Source organism: Amblyomma maculatum, chromosome 1 (assembly GCF_055883805.1).
Source record: "Amblyomma maculatum isolate TAMU_Amacu chromosome 1, ASM5588380v1, whole genome shotgun sequence".
Lineage (NCBI taxonomy): Eukaryota > Metazoa > Arthropoda > Arachnida > Ixodida > Ixodidae > Amblyomma > Amblyomma maculatum.
Window position 1 is genome coordinate 339,071,320 of NC_139344.1, and position 23,739 is coordinate 339,095,058.

At 47.1% G+C, this 23,739-nt stretch overlaps 1 protein-coding gene across 2 annotated transcripts in view; it reads right to left on the reverse strand.

Annotated features, from left to right (window-relative positions):
* Window positions 1-12,065, reverse strand: part of LOC146207554 (vascular endothelial growth factor A-like) — a 28,612-nt gene extending 16,547 nt beyond the window's left edge. Inside the window, exons 1-2 of one of the 2 annotated variants that reach the window (XM_084588479.1) lie at window positions 11,883-12,061; window positions 463-511 (exon numbers count right to left, since the gene is read on the reverse strand). In XM_084588479.1, the coding sequence (XP_084444605.1) occupies window positions 463-511; window positions 11,883-12,014 (181 nt within the window). In that variant the 5' untranslated portion in view covers window positions 12,015-12,061. Of the gene's footprint in view, window positions 1-462; window positions 512-11,882 lie in introns of both variants that reach the window. The other variant, XM_084588470.1, reaches the window with a different exon arrangement.
* Window positions 12,066-23,739: the final 11,674 nt, after the last annotated feature.

The following is a 23,739-nucleotide window of genomic DNA, read 5'->3' on the forward strand; positions in this document are numbered from 1 at the left end:
GTTAAGGCGACAGAGCTGAGCTGAAGTTGTATTTATAAGGCGTAAGACTTCACACAATCGAAGGTATTAAGCAACCATTCAAGACAGGTTAACGTAATTACATTCGAAAAGCCGCAGTAAAACTTGTTCTAGGTGGGTTAAAATAAAAACAGCGCCATTGCTGAAGGTTACAAACTTTAGTCATTTTATTTGTAAATGTGGTGCATTCAGGGCATAATTCGCGCACTCTAAAGTCTACCGGCGAGATGTCAGCGCAGATTCGGCCCACGATTGATTTAAAGGGCGTTACAGTAATTCCTCAACCAAAGGTGTGGATAATGCCGTCCATGAACCGCACCGCTGCACGCCAGTTATTTATGTGCCTGAGGTCTCACCAAGGTCAGAGAACGCAGCTGCCGTGTTGCCTAAGGAAAGCACCATGACGGGAGTAAACGGGATATCAGGATCCAGAGGATGACTCACCGAAAGCGTCTTCGAAGCCATACCAGGCCGAGCCGGAACCATGTTTCGCCTGCGTGTCACAATCGAGGAACACATGAGCATGCGCAAATACAGGTGGCAGCTGAGGTTAGCAGTTTGATCGTTCCATACACTCATGTGGATATTGATGCTTTCCCTTAGTCACCGCATCATGAACCTGACTATACATACTACTGAAGGGAATATGCGCCTGTCGTACGCCTCCAATTAACCGGGTCCTGTACCTGCTGCGACCACACTAGGCCAGCAAATTTTCCAACTTAATCCACCCGCCTAACTCTCTGCCGCCCGCTGTTATACCTCGCCTGCGGAGAACCTGACCTTTTGCCCATTACTTCTTGGTATCAGCTAGGATGTGTCAAGCTCGCACGATTGTCCTCTGATCCACTCTACACGCTTCCTGTCTCTTAAAACTGTCATTTTCTTTCCATAGCTCGCTGCGTCGTCCTCAGTTAAAGTTCAGTAATCTTTTTCAGCCTCAGCGTGTTAGGAGTCAACAAATGAAACTGGGTTTATTAAACTTATTAATTACAAAATTAGGTCAGCATGGCCACAGCGATCTTGTCTCGTTCGTGTCCAACACCCCGTCTGTCTTCTGTCTGGCGCGTCCTCCTCACAGTCTCTCTCTCTCTCTCTCTCTCTCTCTCTCTCTCTCTCTCTCTCTCTCTCTCTCTCTCTCTCTCTCTCTCTCTCTCTCTCTCTCTCTCTCTCTCTCTCCACCGTTCTCCGCACCTGCAGACGGCTCGGGCGACTCGGGTTGCAGATCGCTGTCTTCGCCTGGCTCGACGACCGGCCCTTTTGTAGGGAGTCGTCCTTTGTCAAGAGTTGGCGTTCACAAACGGTACCGGTAATATATAGCTGATATACTTTCCCTTCAAGCAAACTTCATTCATGACCTGAGAATATCTGCCAAATTCGCTGTACCCGCATACTTATTCTTGTAGTTATTTCACTTTAGTGATTCGGATTCGCGATCACTACCTGCCCTAAGTGGATGTATTCCTATGCCACTTTCAGCCTCTTGCTAACTATTATAAACTGCTGTTCCGCTCCGAAAATTGAGATTTTAGGAAATTTTAGAACAGATTTTGAAATATTACTTTAAGCTTGTGCTGACTAACTTTAATCCCACTATTCTCTGTCTTTCTAGGTCATTGACTGTGTCTCGAAATTCATCCTCGGAGTTAACGGAAATGGCATCCGATAATCGATATACGTAATAGACAGTAAAACCTCGGACCCGAAAAAGTTGTCTCTTGTAAGCAAGGTCTCTTGTAACCAAAAATTCTAAAAACACTTTGTTGATCAGTTTACTGCATATGAGCATATAAATGTATTCACACACATTAACAGGGAATTGTTCAGGAAAGCTTAAAGAAATACTAGTATGTATTTTTGGGAGTGCAGAGTATATTCCTTCCAAAATTCTGGAGGTAAAGCACTTACTTTGCAAGCACATGTGTCATTTACTTGCGCGAGAATTGCAAAGTCTGTAAGCTCTTCGGGAGCACACAAGATTCACATCTGCAGATACGAATTCCTCAAAAGATTCTGGTACCTCAACAGTCTCTTGGATGCTCGCCCAAGCTTCATTTTCAAGGAAGCTTTCTACAGTATCCGTATATGAACCCTCTTACATCATGTCACCACATTTAAAGCCTGCTTGACTGAAACACTTTTTCGCTGCTTCACTTATCAGGCCATTCCAGACACCTGAAATCACCTGAACAGCAAACTTCGCAACAATTACTATTGTACAGTCTTGCTACCTGTCGAGCAGCAGGCATTCCACTAACCTTGTTTTGTACAGCAACTTGACAGTGCATAATGGCTTTGTATATTGGTTGAAGGTAGCATGTGGAGTTTGGAGGGAAAATATAACTGGTGGCTTTGAGCGCGAGAACTTCTCTGGTGCTGCTACAAGCATTGTCCGCAAAGAGAAAGACATCAGGATTCTGAGCTTTCATCTTGTGATCAAATTTTAACAAATAGGAGTTCAAAATGCTGGATGTCATCCATGCATTTTGATTTGCTGCGTAGGTGACGGTCATGTGATGCCAGTGGTTGCAACCACTGTGGGTCCGGAAGCCAGGTCTTCTTTCATCCTCGTCTATCTACCCCTGTCACACACACTAGCGGCCCCTTTCTCCACCCTCCGGATATTATCTCGTTCATGCCGTTTAAAGTTTCTGTTCTCTCTCACCTGTGCCTCAGTATATTATATACACTGACTCCCAGGCAGCTATCCGTGCCATTCAATCTAAAAGTTTTACACATGATCAGTCCACAAAGCTCGAGGCTGCACTTGTTGCGCTGCAGCCCTGTCCCGTCTTCCTCCGATGTATCTCTGGACACTCGGAGATTGACGGCAATGAGCTGGCCGTCACCCGTTAATAATTAGAGGAATATTAACGATGCGCCCTTAACGGTGCGCACACTCGACACCCTTAAGCTGTTCCGGTTGCAAAGGAGATGCCCTCGACTTGCGTGGCAAGCTCAGCCGGAATTCAACTACCTTGTAGTGACAGAAGGGGGTGGCCGTTTGGTGCCCAGCTTTCGCCGGTTCAAGCCAGAGTAAGGGTCGAAGTCAGAAGTAACAAACAAAACAAACTTTATACACAGCAAGAGGCGATACAGAGGAATACGCAACAACACTAAAAATGCGCAGACGAGAGGTTCACCGAAAACAACGCTAAGCATACAACTAAAGAGGTATTCAATAACACAGAGGCTTACAATACAGAACAAATTACGAGAGAGTCAAATAAACAAACGCCAAATTGTTCACCAGACACCGTTGCAGTCCGACGCCTCGAGAGTGACGATGTGGCCGCCATGCAAGACGAGCGCCGCTCCCTCGCAGGTCTGTGGGCTTGCCAGCAGCGGGTGATCTCCGGGAGTCCAGCTGTAGCACTTGCGAACACGCCGCAATAACGCTGATTGACTACACAAAAGCGCCGCGCCCTCCTTAAATAGGGCGCGCCGCGTCTGTCTGTTAAAACACGCCAAGGCGCACTATACCAAGGCTAGCGCGCACATCTGGCGTAGCGAAACCGGCGTAGCGTGACTGACCGCGAGCGACGCTTGCGCGCGCGCGGAACACGTCGAACTTTGCAACGCGGTGGAGGCCGCAGCAGAACCGGTTTGCAACAGTCCAGAGAGGAGGCGTTTTGGTCAGATGCCGTCGAACATTCTGGAGACAGCTGGAATTTTCCGGACGGATGATGAATAACCGTCATTGCCGGGTGATGAGAAAGAGGGTGCCGCCGACGCGTACAAAGCTACGCGCTCTCTCGCGCGGGGAAGGAGGCATTTCTGGAATGTCGTCGAGATTTCGATGCGGTGCCGCGCAGGCGGGCTTCGCGCTGCGCCGGCTTAATAAATATCTGCGCCGATTTCGTGACACTGGCGAACCAGTTCTCCCGTGAAACTCTTAACCGGGCACCGTTCATCTCCTGGCCAAGATCCTTGGAGGGCGGGTCGAGACTGTCTCTTCGCGCCACCATCAGCGAATATAACAATGCTGCTTGCTTATACCGCAAGCTGTACCCTGACCCTCATCCTAATCTTTCTGTTCAGGAGGCTCATATCCTTCGGCAAATACAGTTGAATACACTCATAACCCCTGCACTGCTATATCTCTACAAATTCCGTCGTAATCCATCATGCCTCAACTGCCCTTCCCCTTATGCCAACCTTTCACACTGCCTATTTTTGCGGTTGCATTGCAATCGGGATTCTTTCCCACCTCCTCTCATACTATCTGGACCTGGGTGGACTGGCTTGGTGCTGAGGGTGAAGAACAGCACCTGCCCGTCCAGCAAGCCATTGATGTATTAGGCGCCTAAATAAAGTCTTCTACCACTACTATATATATATATATATATATATATATATATATATATATATATATATATATATATATATATATATATATATATATATATATATATATATATATAGAGAGAGAGAGAGAGAGAGAGAGAGAGAGAGATAAATTAAGGGGAAATGAGGGTGCTCGTTATAATACATGAATGAAAGAAGCCAACAGTCGGCGAGGCGCTGTTGAACACTCTCAAGGTTCGTATACAGACAACATTAATACCCAAGAAAGTAGCAGGGAGGACAGCGGCCGATGTAGCTCAGTTGGAAGAGCACCGGACGCGATATTCGGAGGTCGTGGGTTCGGATCCCACCATCGGCACGTTGTTTTTTCTTCTACTTTGTGTTTAATTATCTTTCCCCTGAACAGATTACATTACTAATTTGTGTTATCTAAGTAAAAATTAAAAAAAAAATAATATAAGACAAAGTACAATCCCCAATGCTTTCCTTGGCCTCGCCGACTGTTGGCTTCTTTCATTCATATATATATATATATATATATATATATATATATATATATATATATATATATAGGGGGCACCTGTTAAAGCAGGTGTTTGTGTGTACTGTGCAACACCACGGACCCACCCCGAGCCCCCACGCGCTTAGCCGTGCGGGGCTAAGCGTGGGGAAAAGGGGGTCCTGGTGGTTGAGCCGGTGCCGAGTGTTTGGACCTTTAAGGCCCCTCGACGGAGGCAACACATCACTTTGGCCCACGCTTCCCATAGACGGCACCTCCGGGCTGACCCACCTGGAAGAAATCGGCAGTCGCCTTTTCCTGTCCTCCTCTTCATTTTTCACTTTCCTATCTCTTTTCTTGGAACTGTCCTGTCTCCTCCTCCTTTCTTGTTTCTCCTTTTTCCTGGCGGCGAGGGTTAACCTTGTGTGGAGTAGCTACCCTGATTACCCACATTCGGTTATAGTAGAGGTGTACAGCTGGCGTCGGCAGGACTTCTTGCAAGTTCCTGTCTCGTCCCCTTGTTGGGCTCCGTGGTGGGTGGCTGGCTGGCACAACTATCGAAAAAGCAAACCCTTTCATGGATTCTCTATCCGCAACACATGATCGCCCTCCAAACAAAAGAGGGCGGACCGATGTAACAGGCCAGTTCGTGCAAAAACAAAAAGAAACCTTTCCGAAATGCAACATTGTTCATAGTGAACAGTCAGAAAGCCCAGCTAGGAAATTCTCTCATTTACGGTATCAAAATGTCTCACAGGAAGCTTAGGCCCAGGTTATAAGGTAACTGAACTAGCAAATGGTGACCTCTTGCTTGAAACACCAGTTCTCAAATCTGAAAAATATTGTGGCACTTGGGGACATACCCATCTCCATCACCCTTCACCGATCTCTCAATAATGTCAGAGCTGTTATATCAGAAAATGACTTCTTGTCCCTGACTGAGGAAGAAATGGCAGGACTTGCGGTGTCTACAGAATCAAGATCCGAAAGGATGACAAGGAAATCCCCACCAAACATCTTGTTTTGACTTTCTACAGCAGCACGTTCCCAGAATCAATTCAAGTGGGATACATAAAAGTAATTTTAGAAGCTGTGGCAGCCACATTACATACATTTAAAACCATTACTGTGCGTTGCGTGTATATTGAACCTTACCTCAAAATAACTCTCCATGATCTCGAACATCTTTTTAGCCAATTTCCAGAGTCATAATTGGTAGTAGGCGATTTTATTGGGCACTCACCCCGGTGAGGAAGTCAGAAACCTGATGCGCGAGACCATGTTATAGAGAATCTTATTCTTTGCAATAATGCATGTTTGGAACTCTGGAAAACCTACTTTCCGTTCTCCAAACACAGGAAAGATGAGCGTTTTAGATTTGTCCTTTTGCTCGCCCTCTATTTTTAACGATTTTGAATGGAATGTTTTAAATAATTAATATGGGAGTGATCACCTACCTGCACCAATCAGTTTATCATCTTCAACATTTGTCTTACCGACCAAACCTCGACGTTGGAAACTCCATTTAGCAGACTGGGATTTTTTTTAGAACGGAAGCAGACTTGGAAACAATTTTTTTCAGAAGAGCATAGCATAGATCAAACTAATGAACTCATCACAGATTGCATTATAAATGCCGCGCGCCTTGCCATTCCACAAACCTCAGGAGTGGTACGACAAAATAGCAAAATCTTGAGGACACGAGAATGTAGGGAGGCAAAAAAACAACAAAATAAAACCTGGGGTATAAGTTTCAAAGGTACCCAACATATGAAAATTTGACAGCTTTTAAAAAAGCGAGAGCTAAAGCCCATTATATTCGTCGCAACGCTGGAAAACGGTCATAGCAAAAATACGTGACATCTATAAACAACTCAACACTATCTTAAAGAATGTGGGAACAAGTCCACAAACTAAATGGCAGCTTCTCCCCATATACGATTCCGATTCTCATAGCGCCTGGTATGCAAACGAGCATCGAAGAACACGCGAATATATTAGGGGAACATTTTCATAAGGTTTCAAATTCTACACACTACACAGAAACATTCCTAAAATACAAGAGCAGAACTGAAAAACAAAAGCTTCCAACAAGTGGCAGCACCAACAAACCATACAATAGTTTAATTACAATGCAAGGATAGAAGAAAGTCCTAGCTAGAGGTAAACAAACTGCACCAGGTTCTGATCAAATTCATTACGAGATGCTTGCTTATCTATCTGAAGCCTCTGTAGAGGCACTCCTGAAATTTTTTAACAAAATTTGGCTTCTAGGGAAATTGCCGGAAGCTTTGAAAAGGGCGATTGCTCTACTTATTGCTCTCACCAGTTGTCTAGCGAAATCTTTTGAAACTGTTTTAAATACTAGATTAACCTTTGTTTTAGAATCACATGAACTTATTAATATTCATCAGTGCAGTTTTCAGAAAAGATGCTCAACAACTGATCACATAGTTAGAATAGCAGCTTGGGCATATGTTGGTCATGCATCTTGAGGTAACAGCGCGGAACGTGGACGGGAGCACAAGATTAAAGGACGACACAGCGCCCGTTATGTCGTCCTCTAATCTTGTGCTCCCGTCCACGTTCCGCGCTGTTACCTCAAGATGACCACATAGTGCGCCTTGAAAACACTGTCCGAGAGGCTTTTATACGTAGACAGCATTGCCTCGCAATTTTCTTCGATCTAGAGAAAGCCTACGATACAACTTGGAGGTACGGGATCCTACGGGGTTTAGCAGATCTAGGCATCCGAGGCCAAATGCTAAATCTCTTAAATAACTTTCTCTCACACCGTTCTTTCCAAGTCCGCCTCGGTGCCACCCTGTCTAGAAGCTTTGTTCAGGAGAACGGGGTGCCACAAGGGTGCATTCTAAGCACAACACTTTCCGCTGTAAAAATGTATTCCATTTGCTGAAAAATCCCAAATTCCATTATATTTTCGGTCTATGTAGATGACCTTCAGATAGCCTGCACAGCCTCAAACATACAAACATGTGAGAGGCAAATACAAATAACAATTAATAAACTAGCGAAATGGGCCGACAAAAATGAATTTCAGTTCTCCCAACCGAAGACTGCAGCAGTTATGTTTTCGCTCAAGCGAGGTATCCAGAACAGCCCTGTCCTCCACTTAAATAAAAAAGAATTACCGGTGAAAACTGAACATAAATTTCTAGGCATTACTTTCGACAAAAGAAACGACATTTCTAGCACACATAAATACACTGAAAAAGAAAGCTTCCTCTTTCGCGGAAACGTTGGGGATCCGACAGGGCATGTCTTCTACACATATACCGCTCTGTTATACGCTCCTGCCTAGACTATAGGAGCCTAGTATATATGGTTCAGCTAGACCTTTATACCTTAAAAAGTTAGACCCGGTACATAACTTAGGCCTTCGCCTTGCGTGCGGACCGTACAGAACATCCCCAATATATAGCCTCTATGTGGAAACGAACGAGCCTTCACTGGAAGACAGACGAATTGCACTCACATGCGCTTGTGTTCTCGGAATAAGGACACGAAAAAAAAAAAACACATCTGTTATCCGATTTTCACAACTTGCCCCTCTCAAACAATATTCACAAATAAGCTTCAGGCAACAAGACCACTGATAATGCGATTTGCAGACATTTGCCGTGAGCTTCATATTCTGGACACCTTGCCTGATGTCGCTCAAGAAAATAGGCCCCTGGCTCCATGGTACAACTTTCCAACAGTCTGTTACCTCACTCTTACACAGTTCAAAAAGAGCGAAACTCCTACAGAACATATATTGTAAGAATATCGCGCACTAAAAGGGAAATACAGCAAATGCACAGAGTTTTACACGGACGGATCAAAAACAGCCTCTTATGTTGGCTGCGCTGTAGTGGATCGGAACTCTGAAAAAATGATTCGACTTCCTCAATGTGCATCAGTATTTGCAGCCGAGTGTTATGCTATCCTGGTAGCTGAAGAAAAAATTGTGCTCGAGGGCACTGAGAAGAGTGTTATCTATACAGATTCACTGAGTGTTAAAGCTCAGCTACTTTGGTCATCTGATGAGAAGAGAGGAGTCGCTGGAGAAAGACTTGATGCTGGGAAAGGTTGAGGGTCGCCGGAGAAGGGGTAGGCAGCGAACGCGATGGTTAGATGGCATTCTCGAGGCATTGCAGATGAAGCTATGTGATGTTAAGAAGATAGTGAGAGACCGGAAAGCGTGGCGTGACATGGTCCATAGGGTCACGAAGAGTCGGACACGACTGAACGCCTGAACTGAACTGAACTCACTGAGTGTACTCACAGCTCTAATCTCCAAAAATGCAGTCATGCCATTACTCGGTAACATAATACACAATGTAATAAAGATCTCAACCCAAGGACATATAACATACTATTCTGTTGGGTTCCAAGCCACATGGGCATTGAAGGAAATGAGAGAGCGGACGTGTGTGCTGCTCAAGCAGTTAGGAAAGAAATAGAAAAAGTAAACATACCTTATAATGATTGCGTAAAGTTAATTAAACGAAAACAAAAGGATATATGGCAGTCTATATGGAATAACCAAGAAAGTAATAAATTGCATCTCGTAGGCATTCTCGAGCCGGGCATCCTGAAGAGTGAAGTTGAATGGGCCTTAGCCAGCCTTGCTAAGAACAAAGCTAGCGGAATTGAGGGTATTCCAGCTGAGTTGCTTCAAAACCTCAACCACGACGCTGTTAACACACTGCATACATTATGTCAAAAGATTTGGACAACCCTGCAGTGGCCACAGGATTGGAGGAGGTCAGTTTACATCCCCATTCCAAAGAAAGGCAGTGCCAAAGATTGTTACAACTACCGCACGATCGCGCTTATTTCGCATGCTAGCAAGGTGATGTTAAAAATCCTGCAAGGTAGGCTGCAGCAGTATGTGGATCGGGAGCTTCCGGACGTGCAAGCTGGGTTTCGCAAGGGCAGAGGAACTAGAGACCAAATTGCCAACCTTCGCTGGATCATGGAAAAAGCAAGAGAGTTCCAGAACCCCATTTACTTCTGCTTTATTGATTATGCGAAAGCGTTTGACTGCGTAGATCACAGCAGATTGTGGCACGCTCTCCAAGAGATGGGAGTTCCAATTCACCTCATCTGTCTCCTCAGGAACCTTTATGAAGGGCAAGAGGCCACAGTCAGAACTGGGCATGGTCTTACTGATTGGTTTCCGATTGAGAAAGGGGTGAGGCAAGGCTGCATACTGTCGCCCTGCCTATTTAACCTATATGCAGAGTGCATCATGAGGAAGGCCGGTCTGGACGAGTCTTCAGCTGGAGTGAAGATCGCTGGAAAACGCATCAACAACCTTAGATATGCGGATGATACCACTTTAATGGCAGAAAGTGAATTGGATCTCAAGAGACTTCTGATGCGCGTACAAGAAGAGAGTGAGAAGTTTGGGCTTAAACTGAACATTAAAAAGACGAAGATCATGGCGTCTTGCCCTATCAAGTCCTGGAGCATCAATGGACAAGAAGTGGACAGATTTTCTGTTCTTGGGCGCCAAGATTACCTCGGAAGGAGACTGCAGCCATGAAATTAGGAGACGCCTGCTTCTGGGAAAGAGAGCAATGGTTAGCCTTGACCGCCTAGTAAAGAGCAGAGACATTAGTCTGCCAACCAAGATCCGTATAACCCGTGCTATGGTGTTTCCAGTTGTGATGTATGGATGCGAGAGTTGGACTGTGAAAAAGGCTGACCGCCGAAGAATTGACGCGTTTGAATTGTGGTGCTGGCGAAGACTCTTAAGAGTTCCTTGGACTGCCAGAAGATCAAATCAGTCGATATTGTCGACCATAAACCCTGACTGCTCATTGGAGGGTCAAATTCTAAAGTTAAAGCTCAGCTACTTTGGTCATCTGATGAGAAGAGAGGAGTCGCTGGTGAAAGATTTGATGTTGGGAAAGGTTGAGGGTCGCCGGAGAAGGGGTAGGCAGCGAACGCGATGGTTAGATGGCATTCTCGAGGCATTGCAGATGAAGCTATGTGATGTTAAGAAGATAGTGAGAGACCGGAAAGCGTGCGTGACATGGTCCATAGGGTCACGAAGAGTCGGACACGACTGAACGCCTGAACTGAACTGAAGCCCATAATAGAAGAATGGGAAACAACACTCATTAGGAACGCATCATGGAGGTTACAGTATGCCGTCTGCATATTGGACACACACGTCTCACGCATGACTTTTTACTAATGAAACAAGATAAGCCTACGTGTGGAGAATGCGGAGAAGTGCTCACAGTCAACCACATCCTGATTACATGCCCAAAACTAGAGACACTACGGAGAAAGCATTTCACTATTTTCTAAGATCGTGCCATCCCATTCCATCCCAAATTACTTTTAGGAGAAAGAGCAATAATAAACTTAACATGTGTTCTCAGTTTTTCAATAGAAGCAGACGTTCTGAATAAACTATAAACTTTAACGTACCTTTTTCCCCTTTTCAAATAAGAACAGATTTTAACCTTGCTCTTGGCGCATGATAGCCTCAGTTGCTTATGAGCAAAAAATAAATAAATACAAAGTGGCCCATGAATAACGACTCGTTATGTCTAGTTTGCCCATATAAATGTTACAGACTACAGACAGAAGATCTTGATAAGTAGTTTAGTCGCTAATTAGCCCATTGCTGTTTAACTATAGTAACATTTAGAAATCATGTTCTTCGCTATAGTTCGGCTGTAAAATAATCTTTATTTTACCTTCATTCGCATTCACCAGCAATAAATGCTCCTAGAACGTATACAGGAACCAATAAAAGATTTTCATATATGCTCAATACAAAAACAAGGACTGTTGCCAACAATGCGGAGCTTTTAAAGAAAAGTGAATACACGAAATCTTGTGAAATCCATAATCACAAACGGTCTATAATGCATACCGTAACGTAGTTTTCAACGTTATAGGTACAACATTCCTTTCTCGTCGTCTCCCAAACGACTTATCGTACAACTCAATATATATATACTGGTCAGGGCACACTTGTTAGATATGTCGCACAGTGTACGACCAGAGGCCAGAAATATTTTGCCCTTACCTTGTAAAAACCATTGGGCGCAAGCTGCTCGAGAATCTCGCGGTAGAGTTCTTCGCGTGAAAAGAGCCAATCAGGTCCGGCGAAGGCAGTCGCCAGCGCGCACACAACTAGCACCAGCCGTGCCGCCGTCATACTGCACCAACAACACTAAGTTTTTCTGCCCATCCACCCTGCCCGCTTACCGGAAGTCGACGTCGCCGTGTTGAGCCTCCAAGGTCGCCTTGGATGAACTACACCGGAAAACAGAGCGGCCTGCGGGCACAGCCGCAAGCGGACGATATGTTCCCGCGCTTCCGAATCGATTGCATGCTCGTCTTATCCTGCTGTGTCTTTCAAAGCGTCTTAGAAATCGCATGCGGCTGAGACGTTCGTGAAAGTTTGATACGGGTGCTTTTATTTATTTTTTTTTAGCGAGTAACCCAGGCACACTGCAAAACCGTTAGGTTTACAAGCAGAAAGCTAGTCAGGCAGTCATATACCTTTTGCTATAGGGCCATGCTCTAATCACCATGCTGGTAACCCCACCGTTGTGGTCTATGCACTGGCAAGGGGACGTGTGCCTCACGCATAGCGGTAATTTGTGCAAGAATTATTTCGCTTCAGCTTTTTTAGAACACGTCCTAACTCGCTTGTTACAAACGCAGGTTCTTTAATCCTTGCTCTGCAGACCACGCTATGAAACTATATTGGCCTTGAGATGGAGCAGAGTCGCCGCCTAGCGTCATAGTGGCGAACCCTATACCCAGTGTGGACGCGTGTTCGCGTCGCGTGCCAGCCCGCAGGAATTTACGTGCGCACGTGCGGCGTATACAAGAGTGCTGTGTTTGTTTCGCGGTTCCTGTGCGCTATTGCTTACTTATATGCCTATTGCAAAAGAAATATGAATGGGCTATTATATCACGCTCCATTAAAAAAAAAAGACTTGTCTATATCGAGTATGTCACGCTGGAAAGGACATAGTATCGTCAGTCACGTTCTTCGGCGTTCGAGATTTTTTGACAAGCGGTGTCTCAAACAAAGCGCTCCTGTCGTTAGGCGCGTCAAAGCAAAACAAGTTGCTGCCGTCAATACAAGCCCCGCCGGGGTGGCGCAGTGGTAAGACGCCGACTACTGTGCCGGAGTTCCTGGGTTCGAACCCGACCTCGGCGGCTGCGTTTCGATGGAGGCGAAACGAAGTGGCGTCCGTGTGCTGTGCGATGTCAGCGCACGTTAAAGATCCCCAGGTAGGTAGGTAGGTAGGTAGGTAGGGATCTTTGGGTTATTCTCGGGGGGGGGGGGGGGGGGGATACCGGGCACGGGTTATGCCGGCCTTAATTCGCGGCGGCACTCTTGGTGTCCGGGGGGAAGGGGAGATGAGATGTTGGGAGCGGAGGGGGGGGGGGGTCATCATCTTGGAGTCGCTCTCGTCGTCGTCCTCGTCATCGGCTTCGTCGCTAACGCTGTGGCCAGCAGGTCAGCAGGCCCGGTGATAGGCTACAGTTGTGCAGTAAGGCCGGACTCCTCCAGGAAGGCCAGCAGGAGCCGGTGGGCTGTCAGGGGGCTCCTGGCCGGGAAGAGCAGATGGTCCTCGGTGGCAGCAGGATGTCCAAGGGCCCGGTAGCCTGCCTCCATCTTGCGACGGTGGTGGGTATGTTCTGGGCACACACAGAGGAGGTGCCCCAGCGTTATTGCATCACCGCAGGAGGGGAATGCTGGGGAGGGAGCCCGGCCACGGACATACAGCTCCGTGGGCGTCCAGGGACCTCCGGTGCGGAGGCGTAGGAGGAGAGCTCGCTCCCTGCGGGCGAGCTTGTCAGACAGGCGGTGGAATGTCCTCCCCTCGGCGATGCGCCGATCAGGGTGCAGGGCCCTCACCGCCTTCTTGATGGGGAGCCTGTAAAAGTCGAAGATAGATACATGGTGAGTCATACTTACCTGGTCGGAGTGGGCCGCCCAGGCAAGTGCGTCGGCCTCGTCGTTGCCCTGGATGTCCGCGTGGCCCGGGATCCAATGCAGTGAGAGGACGAAGCCGGCATCCTCCAGGGCCTGGAGGCGCGCTCGTAGGTGGCAAGCCGATAGCTGGAAGCAGGGCGGCTTGCGCAGGAGCTGCAGTGCCGGCCTCGAGTCACACAGGATGGCGTAGAAGCCTGGGGGCTGACCAGTCTCCAGGTAGTCCGCTGACAGGTGGAGGCCCGCCAGCTCGGTTGCAGTAGAGCTACCTGGAAAGGAGAGCCTGCAAGAGCTGGACACCCCCACATGTGGGGCCGTCATAGCCGCTGCAGCCTGGCCCGTGGAAGGCAAGACCGAGCCGTCGGTGAAGAGGAGGGTGCTTGCTCCCTTTGCACTCTTCAATCAGGGCTGCGGCGGCCTGGCCCAGGGCAGCAACTGGGGAGCGGCGCTTGCTGACCCCCTCCAGGTCAAAGGTGACCTGTAAAGGTGGACGTGTTGGCGGAGGAGGGAGGATGGAATACCCTGTGGCGTTTTCGATGAAGTCCTTGTATACAGCCGTCAGTTGTCCCATCCGTGAATGGGGGGCGCTGCGCAGCCGTGCCAGGAGGGAAGCTCCGTCAGGGGCGTGGTGAAGGCGGTCCACGTGAGTGAGGCCTCTCTGGAGGAGCTGCAGGGTCAAGGGGTAGACACCGGCTTCCGCCAGTGTTGCCGCGATCCTAGAGCGCTGCGTTGCTCCCAGCAGACGTCGGATCCATTTCCTGCGTGCTCCGTCCACGATGTTCACTCTGGTGGGCCTGAGGGAAACAAGGGAGGGCATAAAGTATGGAAGAGGTGGCGGCCGCCTCAAACAGCCGGATTGCCCATGATGTTGAGCAGCCGTTGCCCCCTGCGAGAAGACGTTGGGCTGCTCGGCCAACCCGGTTCAGATGACCCAGGTAGGCCTTGTCTGCAGGGATCCATGTGAGGCGGTGATCGATCACCAGCCCCAGGTACTTGACCTGGCGTCTCCAGGGCAGGCTGGTGCCGTCGATCATCAGGGTGGTTGCATGGGCTGATGCTCGTGCTCCCGAAGGGTGCACCATGAGGGCCTCCGACTTTGCGGCAGAGAGCTTGAGCCCCCTGTCGAGGAGGAACTGCTGCACGGAGTCGAGGGCTCGTTGCAGGGCTATCCTAGCAGAGATCATCCTCCTCCTTGGGGCCCGGACCCAGAGCGCCACGTCGTCGGCGTAACAGAGGTCAGCACTCTGTGGTCCTGACCCTGTTTGATGGCGCTCGGGAGACCGGCCAGGACCAGGTTGAACAAGAAGGGGCTGAGAACAGACCCTTGGGGCACTCCATCCCCAGGTGGTCGAAATTACTCCGTAGCCCTCCACTACGGCTCCCCTTTCTCTCTTTCCAATTTCACTCCCACCTTCCTCCCTTCCCTTACAGCGCGGTTCAGGTGTCCACAGAGCAAGTGTGACAGATACTGCGCCTTTCCCTTCCTGTGAACCAATTATATATGGCTTCCTTCGCAAGCACCCCATATTACCTCCTTCGCAAGCACCCAGCAAGACCCAACGTAACGTTGGCAAGACCTGCAAACTTTCATCAATGCAATAAAGGGGACGCAACAAGAGTGTTCCAAATTAAAAATAAAATGAAGTGTTTAATACCATACCTGTTTCAAAAAGCAAGGTAAAACAACCCTCCTCGCTAAAAGGAAAGAAAAAAAGTAAAACATATTTATTATTCTTGTGTTAGCGCATATAGGTTCTCAATTGTAGAATTTCTTAATTTGAGTGTTTTGCCCCCGAACCTGTGGCTGTGTTGCATTCGTGCTGAACCGCTTTTGGGCCCAGCCTTTGCGACCAGTCTACTTCTGCCATGGCGCTGCCACCGATCCCACAGAGCGGCGACGGACGTTGCAGTAGTTTTCTATCGGCAGGTGAAGACTGGGGATAGGGTTTTCCATTGAAGAACGGAAAACCGGGTAGTGGCGCTGTCGGACAGGATGAAGCGTTGATGTCGGGCGTAAGAAGAAATAGGATGCCTTTATCACAACAGCATACGCTGCATACCCTGTTGCAATCGTAAACAGGATGCAAAATAAACGCACATCTTCTGAAACCTGCGAGCTAAATCAAAAATTTGCTTTCATTTCCTTCAATGTTTCGAGCTTTAATTAAAGCCCAAGAATATAGTGCTTAATTTATGCTGTTTGATTGTTGCTAAAACAAAAATAGAACATCCCTGTCTGGATAAAACCTTCCATTTCGTTGAAGCCATGATTACAATGAGAATTGTAGTCATCAATCGCGCCAGAGCTCTTGCTTCTTGAAATGCTTCGTAGAGGTGGGCAACGGCTTCTGCACAGTAAATATGCTAATGGGTAATGGACACAGAGCTTAGCCCACATACTATAGTGTGTAAATGCAAAGGTAAAGCATAGAACACAGATGAGTTCTAGAAATCTTGCTCTTTGGCCGGGTCCCCCCGTACGTATTCCTGTAAACATATACCTTGAAGTCAGGAGAAACGTCAACAGACTTCAGGCTTAGGGTTCATCCTTTCTTTTTCGTCCCTTGGATGTTGCGTCGTTTCTTTTCAAATGTTTTATTTGTCTCCTGGAGCCGGGGTCTGATATATAATACCAATTTACAAAAGTCAGTGTTTCATCCTTCGGAGCAATAGCGCAAAAGACAAGGGACAAAGATCAAGCAGACACGCAGCGCTGTGTGTGTCTACTTGATCTTTGTCCCCTGTTTTCTGCGCTATTGCTTCGAAGTATGAACCAACAAGCCCGAATTTCAACGTTGCTCAGTGTTTCATCCTTTTGTAAAACTATACGAAGACATGGAGACTGGTGACAAATCCTGTCAGTGCAATTTTAATGAAAAATAAAAAAAAGTTATTACATGGCCTGACTTTGCCACACTACTACGAACCATCACTTGATAACTGACGATCAACAGTTGAAGTCATTAATTTAAATATATATATATATATATATATATATATATATATATATATATATATATAATATATCGTGAGCCTTCCACGGATCTTCTTTCATTTGTACATACCATAATCTTCTTCTTTCTTTTGTACATACCATCGTCATCGTCCCGCGGCGCCGGCTCCAGCACGCGCCTGGGTTCTCCATCAGATTAAAACGCTGACACGGCGTACCTTGCCTTGCCGTCACGACTTTGACGTCTCGATCTGGCCTTCTTTCACAATATATATATATATATATATATATATATATATATATATATATATATATATATATATATATATATATATATATATATATATATATATATATATATATATATATATATATATATATATATATATATATATATATATGGCCGCTTTTCGATGGGGGCGAAAAGCAAGGCGCCCATGTGCTGCGCGATATCAGTGCACTTTTTTCGCAGTCCTCCACTACGGCGTCTCTCATAGCCTGAGTCGCTTTGGGACGTTCGGGTGATCGATGGGGGATTACTGTGAGCATACGCTCGCCTTTCTGGGTGCGCCATGTGTGTAGTGAAAATGTCTATTGAAAGCAGACTACTGTAACAGCTTCAATTCTCAATGTAGATGTGCTGACTTAGCGGCGTATTTGTTTTGCATTATCTTAATAATTTAATCCAGATGCTGACTTTGTGATAATCATGTGCATGAACAAAAGTTCCTTAAGCATCATCAGGAGCACTTCTTTTCAATTCGCCACAAGTTGTACCTCCAGTAACCATCATTAAATTACCCAAGTTTGTCAGTCACAATCATTCTTACTGCACATTTCTTTCATAAATTAATGACTTCAACGGTTGATCATCAGTTATCAAGTAATGGTTCGCAGTAGTGTGGCAAAGCCAGGCCATGTAATAATTTATTTTATATTTCATTAAAATTGTACTGACAGGATTTGTCGCCAGTTTTCATGTCTTCGTACAGTGTTACAAGAGGATGAAACGCAGATTTCTGTAAATTGGTATTATATTTCAGACCCCCGCTCTAGGAGACTGGACAAAGAAAACATTTGAAAAGAAACGACTCAGCATCCAAGGAACAAAAACGAAAGGATGAACCCTAAGCCTGAAGTGGTTTGACGTTTTTCCTGACTTCAATGTATATATTTACAAGAGTGCGTACTAGCCCGGCCAAAGAGCAAGATTTCTAGAACTCATCCGTGTTATGCTTTCCATTGGCATTCACACACGATAGCATGGGGGCTAAGTTCTGTTACTGTCCGGAAACCGTTGCCTCCACGAAGCATTTCAAGAAGCAAGAGCTCTGGCCACTGGCGTGATTGATGACTTCTTCTCTCATTGTAATCATGGCTTCAATGAAATGGAAGGTTTTATCCACACAGGGATGTTCTATTTTTGTTTTGGCAACAATCAAACAGCATAAATTAAGCACTACATTCATGGGTTTTAATTAAAGCTCGAAACATTGAAGGAAACGAAAGCAAATTTAAGATTTAGCTAGCAGCTGTCAGAAGATGTGCTTTTATTTTGCATCATGTTTACAGTTGCAATTGGGCATGCAGCATATGTTCTACTCTCTGCACATTCCCGTGAGTCCGAATGTTCGTCCTTATAAGGGAGGGCATATCAAGCCAGGTAATTGTGTGCAGCCAGCACCAGGCATCTGACCTTTAACCTTTCATTCTAATGTATGTAAGTTCAAGGAAACCACAGAGTATGTCTCTTCACTTAGGCTGTTCAGCAAATTTCCTGTAGCAAAGTCGTATCCTGAAGAGTGGTTGACGCACTTGTTCCCTCATATAGCAAAAGCTGGCAGATGTTCAATGGTCACATTATCCTATGCTCTCCTACAATTTTTATTGATTGCGCTCCCGCACAAGTCACAAATTCTCCCGTATTCGCCATGCAAATGGTTGCCATCGCTGCAAACGCGCTTTTCGCTGCCCTGCTCGCCATTTCCTTCGCCACTGCGACGACTGCAGCACCCAGCTGCTGTGATAACGGCATCCTATTTCGGCTTATGTCCGACATCAACGTTTCATCCTGTCCGACAGAGCCACTACCCGGTTTTTTGTTCCTCAATGGAAATCTCTATCCCCACGGGCCCCTGCCGATATACAATTGCGGCAACTTCTTTCGTCGCTCTGTGCGATCGGTGGCACTGCCATGTCGGAAATAGAGGGGTGGCGAATGCTGGGCGTACTCTATGGCTAGGCTCAAAAAGCGGTTTTAGCGCGAAGGCAGCACAGCAAGAGGTTCGGGGCCAAACAAGCAAATAAAGAAATTCTACAAATTGAGAAGCTATGCATTAACATAAGAATAATAAATATGTTTTGCCTTTTTTCTTCTTTTTTAACAGGGAGGGTTGTTTTACCTTGCTCTATGAATTATGGTATTTTAATAAAACACTTCATTTTATTTTAAATTTTGCAACACTCTTGTTGCGTGCCCTTTATTGTTGCATCGGTATTGGTGAGACTTTGCAGGCCTTGCTGTGTGCTTGCGAAGAACTCAGCGAAGCAGCTTTTTATCGCTACCGTAACGCTGCCGGCAATGGTGCGCTCGAGAGTGGTACGAAGTTAGCTCACTTGTCCAGAAAAGTGTTGGTTAAAAAGCTTTCCTCTTGCGTGTAAGTTGCTTCTCAGTCATTGCTATCAGGTAGGATACTTCCCAGTTTCGTAATTGCGTCCTTTTCTCGTTCTACGTGCGGCCAGCGCTATATCTTGTTGCGCTGTTGTGTTACGCTTTTCGTTTCTTTCAAAGCGCTTGGAAAAACCGAGCTCGCAGAATGTGGAGGACTGACGCGCCGTCAGAAAGCGAGGACTCGATATCATTGGTGTCACACTACATTGCTTCGTACGGGACTTTCACACGTGAGCTTCCGTCAGCATGTGCAGTCTGCATTACGCGCGCGAATAGGTAACTTCCATATATTGTCCACTGCTGACTGTGTTGCACATCTTGCTGGTATGCTTAATAGCTATTTGTGGGCTTGATATAATAAAGCACGATTATTCTCCAGCTGCAGTTGTTCGACGCTCTGTTGCGAATTGTGCGGTTACTCCAGCGCTTTGCAGGTCACGCCGTACAAGTATGCTGAGTCTTTCTCTTTGGAAGAGGCCCCGTTTGCTCCCTTCCTGTGCTGTCTTTTAATTGCCGAGTTTGATTGCCAACTTCGCTCAAACAGCAGGATTCGATAGAATGACAAAGGTTGGCGAGCGTTGAAAGGCACAATTTAAAAGCTCGGTTTCGAAAATACGGCAAAACACATTAAAAAAAAGGCCACTTTATAATAATTTAGTGGTCGTCTTATTAGCCTTTTCTGGCCTGTAACCTGCCAAGTGCCATATTGCAACGTGCGACCCACCGTAAGATCTGGTATGGGGGATTACTGGTGCTTGTAACCTTCCGGGTAGCGGAATTTGAGGTATTGTAAATAGTCATGTGTGCGGGGTCAAATATGCCTGAGTATGAGGCCAGGTAGGCAGGTGCTTAGGTAACCCAAAATAAAGTTCGGGGCACGAAAGTCCCTATCTGTTAAAAATTACGAGTCCTGATACAAATTTGAGCTAAAGCGCATGAGTGGTATTTGGACAAAATTCTTGGATGAGAATGACGTTCGACTGCGAGGGGAAAATCAGGAGTCATTGCATAAAGAAGGTTCGATAGGTATTGAGTTGTCCACTGCGCAATGTGCACATTATCGTTCCCAGACTCGTGAATTTTCGTTTCTTTCATCTTATAGTCGCAACAACTGACATCACACAGCACACGACGCCTCTCTGTTTCGCCTCCACCGAAACGCAACTCTCGGCGTTAAGGTTGGAACCCTAGTACATCAGCGCAGTGGTCGGTTACACATCCCCAGGCGGTCTAGTTTTGTCGGGTGCCCTCCACCATGACAACTCTTTCTCCTTAGAGAAAGAAGGGAGGGTTGTCATAGTGAAGGGTACCGGTGCTCAGTTAAATTTTCGAGGGATATCTGGTTTCTTGATGAATGATTGATGGTATTGATCGTGGTTCCGATGGGGTTCCCGATAGTTCGTTGTCCCGGCGACACGTTGCAGCAAAAGAAATGAATAACATCGGATACTAATGATACTTGTATTCACGGGTCAGATTGGCAGGTTACACTAGGCCAGAGTGGAACTAACGCGGCTCTAATCACACGACGCCCTGGCATCGTTCAACATTTAGCCTCACCGGAGCTCACTCCGGTCAGGCCATTAATCCCTTGCTTCGCACCAGAAATCACTTTCTCAACATTCACAGTCGCAGGTCGTAACCATTCAGAAAAAGAACTCCACACAGCCGAGCAGAACGGCAGAATTAAAATTCGAAACTGTCAATGGCACGCTGGAACTCATGGTGTCCCTCGTAAACACTGAGTGCCTTCCACAAAGCCATGCCTGCTTTCCTCTTGTAAAGATATCATACTCGCTCAAAATCAGGGGCGGAAAACAATAAACAGAGCTGCTGCGTTCACAAACGATGCACTGAGGGTGGCCCCTGGGCCCTGCTGGCCGTAAGCAGTGGGGAACAAAAGTTTTAACCGTGGTCGTGAGCGCACCTGCTCTCATGCTCCCCCAATGTTTTTCCGTTTAACCCCTGATGCCGCCACTCACAAGGATCATCGACTTGATCAAAGGCGTAAGGCTGCTCACGGCGTCCGAGTGGCGCCCACGGAGGCACACACCTCTTGGTCCGAAGTCGGCATCCATCTCTGTCGGTACCCCTTTGTCTCCGACAAGTCCCGTTTGCACGTACTCCCGATGTGCAATCCGTCAGCAGCCCTTCTAACAAATGACCCACAGGGATATTGGCGACGTTTCTGAACGGCGACCAAAAAGGGTTCAAAAAGCGAGCCGCGGCTCGCGAAACAGTTCAAACATCCACGGCACGTATCCCATTAAGGAACCCAGCTCTTAAATTTTAAGCGCTTCTTTAAAATATCATTGGGTCCGCGCCGACTCCGCTCTACTGGTCGACAACACACCTCGCCAGGTACCTCCCCTTCGCTGCGAGCTAACCTTCATTCTTCATTTGTTGTCAACGAGACAACTCCGTCAAGCGCCTGGACGCGTGCTTATAGCTGTGTTGTCACCCCTCTGATAAGAAGCCAGTGTCCTGCTAACTCAAGAGGCTCAGGCGCAACTCGTGAAAAACCCAGTGCTTGGCTAGGCAATCGGGAACCCCGCACCTTTACTGGCAAGTCCGGTGACAAGGTAGAGGACTGGCTGGCGCATTATCAACGTGTCATGCGTTTGAGGCACTAAAGTCGACGCAGATTTCCCCAAAGTTTGGCCGACTTTCTAATGTAACGAATGTCACCAGCGTCGACGTTTGCCTCAGCCATGGATGCATGTATGATACAGCCCACTCCCTATGGCGAGCTGCCGGACACACTGGTCAAGGCGGACACGATTGGGTCTTCTTTTTCCAGATTGTTCGACCCCAATCAGTCTGCCTGGAAACCATACAAAGACATACCATGTGAAACATTTCGACATGCGTTTGAAGCGTATTATCGGTCGACTCAGACTCCTCCGGTCTCTTCCTACGATATATCCAAGAGGCGCCGGTCTGTTACAGTTGCGGCCGCGGCGGACACATCTCCCGCTTTTGTCCACGCAGTTGATTTGCGCGCTCTTCCCCACGACAGCCCATCCTGCTTCCAAGACGCACGCACCATGCAGCCGCCAACTTCTCTTCGCCAGCAGCAATTTTTCTGTATACCGACCGCGCTGATCCTTCCGTTTCCGAGCGTACATTGCTCCTCCCCAGTATGCGTGTCGCATCTTAACACCGTAGCTGAACTGGAATGTCTAGTTGTTGTCTTTGTAGTCCACAAGTTCCGCCAGTACCTGTATGAACGTTTGTTTACGATTGTGATCGATCGTCCCTCCCTGTGCTTGTTCATATGTCTACGTGATTCATCGGTCATCTGGCACGTCGGGCCTTGCGCCTGCAGGAATATACTTTTCCGTTGCGTACAAAAGGGGGTCGCCGCCAGAGTGAAACCGACTGCTTGTCGCGACATCCGTTGTCAAAATTACCGGAGAAGAGTTCTTCGAAGAATGTTCGGGTTCACAGTCTAAGCAATTTCCAAACGGAGAGACCTTTCGTCGAGTGCAACAAAATGAACTCAATCTGCAACATTTTTTTTTTTGCTGCAGCCGACATAGGAGCCCGTTCTACACCGTTTATTATGAAAGATGGACTACATGAAGAATTTCTCGGCTGATGGTGCATCCGTGCGTTTGCATGGTTGTTCCGAAAAGTCTCCGAAATGGTGAGCTGCATGCCATGTATGACGATATCGCAACGGGTAACCTTGGGCTTCCCGTACGCTGCACAGATTTAGGCAGCGCTTGTACTGGCCTAAACTGTATAAGACCACAAAATGTCGCCAGCTGTGACCAATGTAAGCGCCTCACGTTTCGCGCCACTCTTCCTGCAGGCCTTCTGCAACCGGTGAAGCCACCTTTAAAAAGTTGGCGTTGACTTGCCCGGAGCAATGGTCATGCTGAGCGCACAAACCGCATATTCACCAACATGCTTTCCATTTATATCGCATCGGACCGCGAAGATTGGGACGCCGTGTTCCCAGTTGTGACGAACACGCACAACGGGGCATGAGTTCACCGGGCATTACCCTTTCTATACTTGCTCAACGTCAGGATACCCCGCACTCTTTTTTACCCCATCTTCCCCTATACTCCCCTCAAAAAGACCCTTCTCTCCTGGCCCACTTGCGCACTTTGTCCTCGCAGCTCCACTCCAAAAAACACTATGACAAGCGTCACGTTGAGGCCACGTACATATGCTCTTGGAGATTTCGTGTGCATGGCTATATAGACACCATTATGTAAGCGATGCTTGAACCTAATGTTTTTGTTCGGTCACACTGGCTCTTTAGTCAGCCCGTAGAAATGGAGGTTTATAGC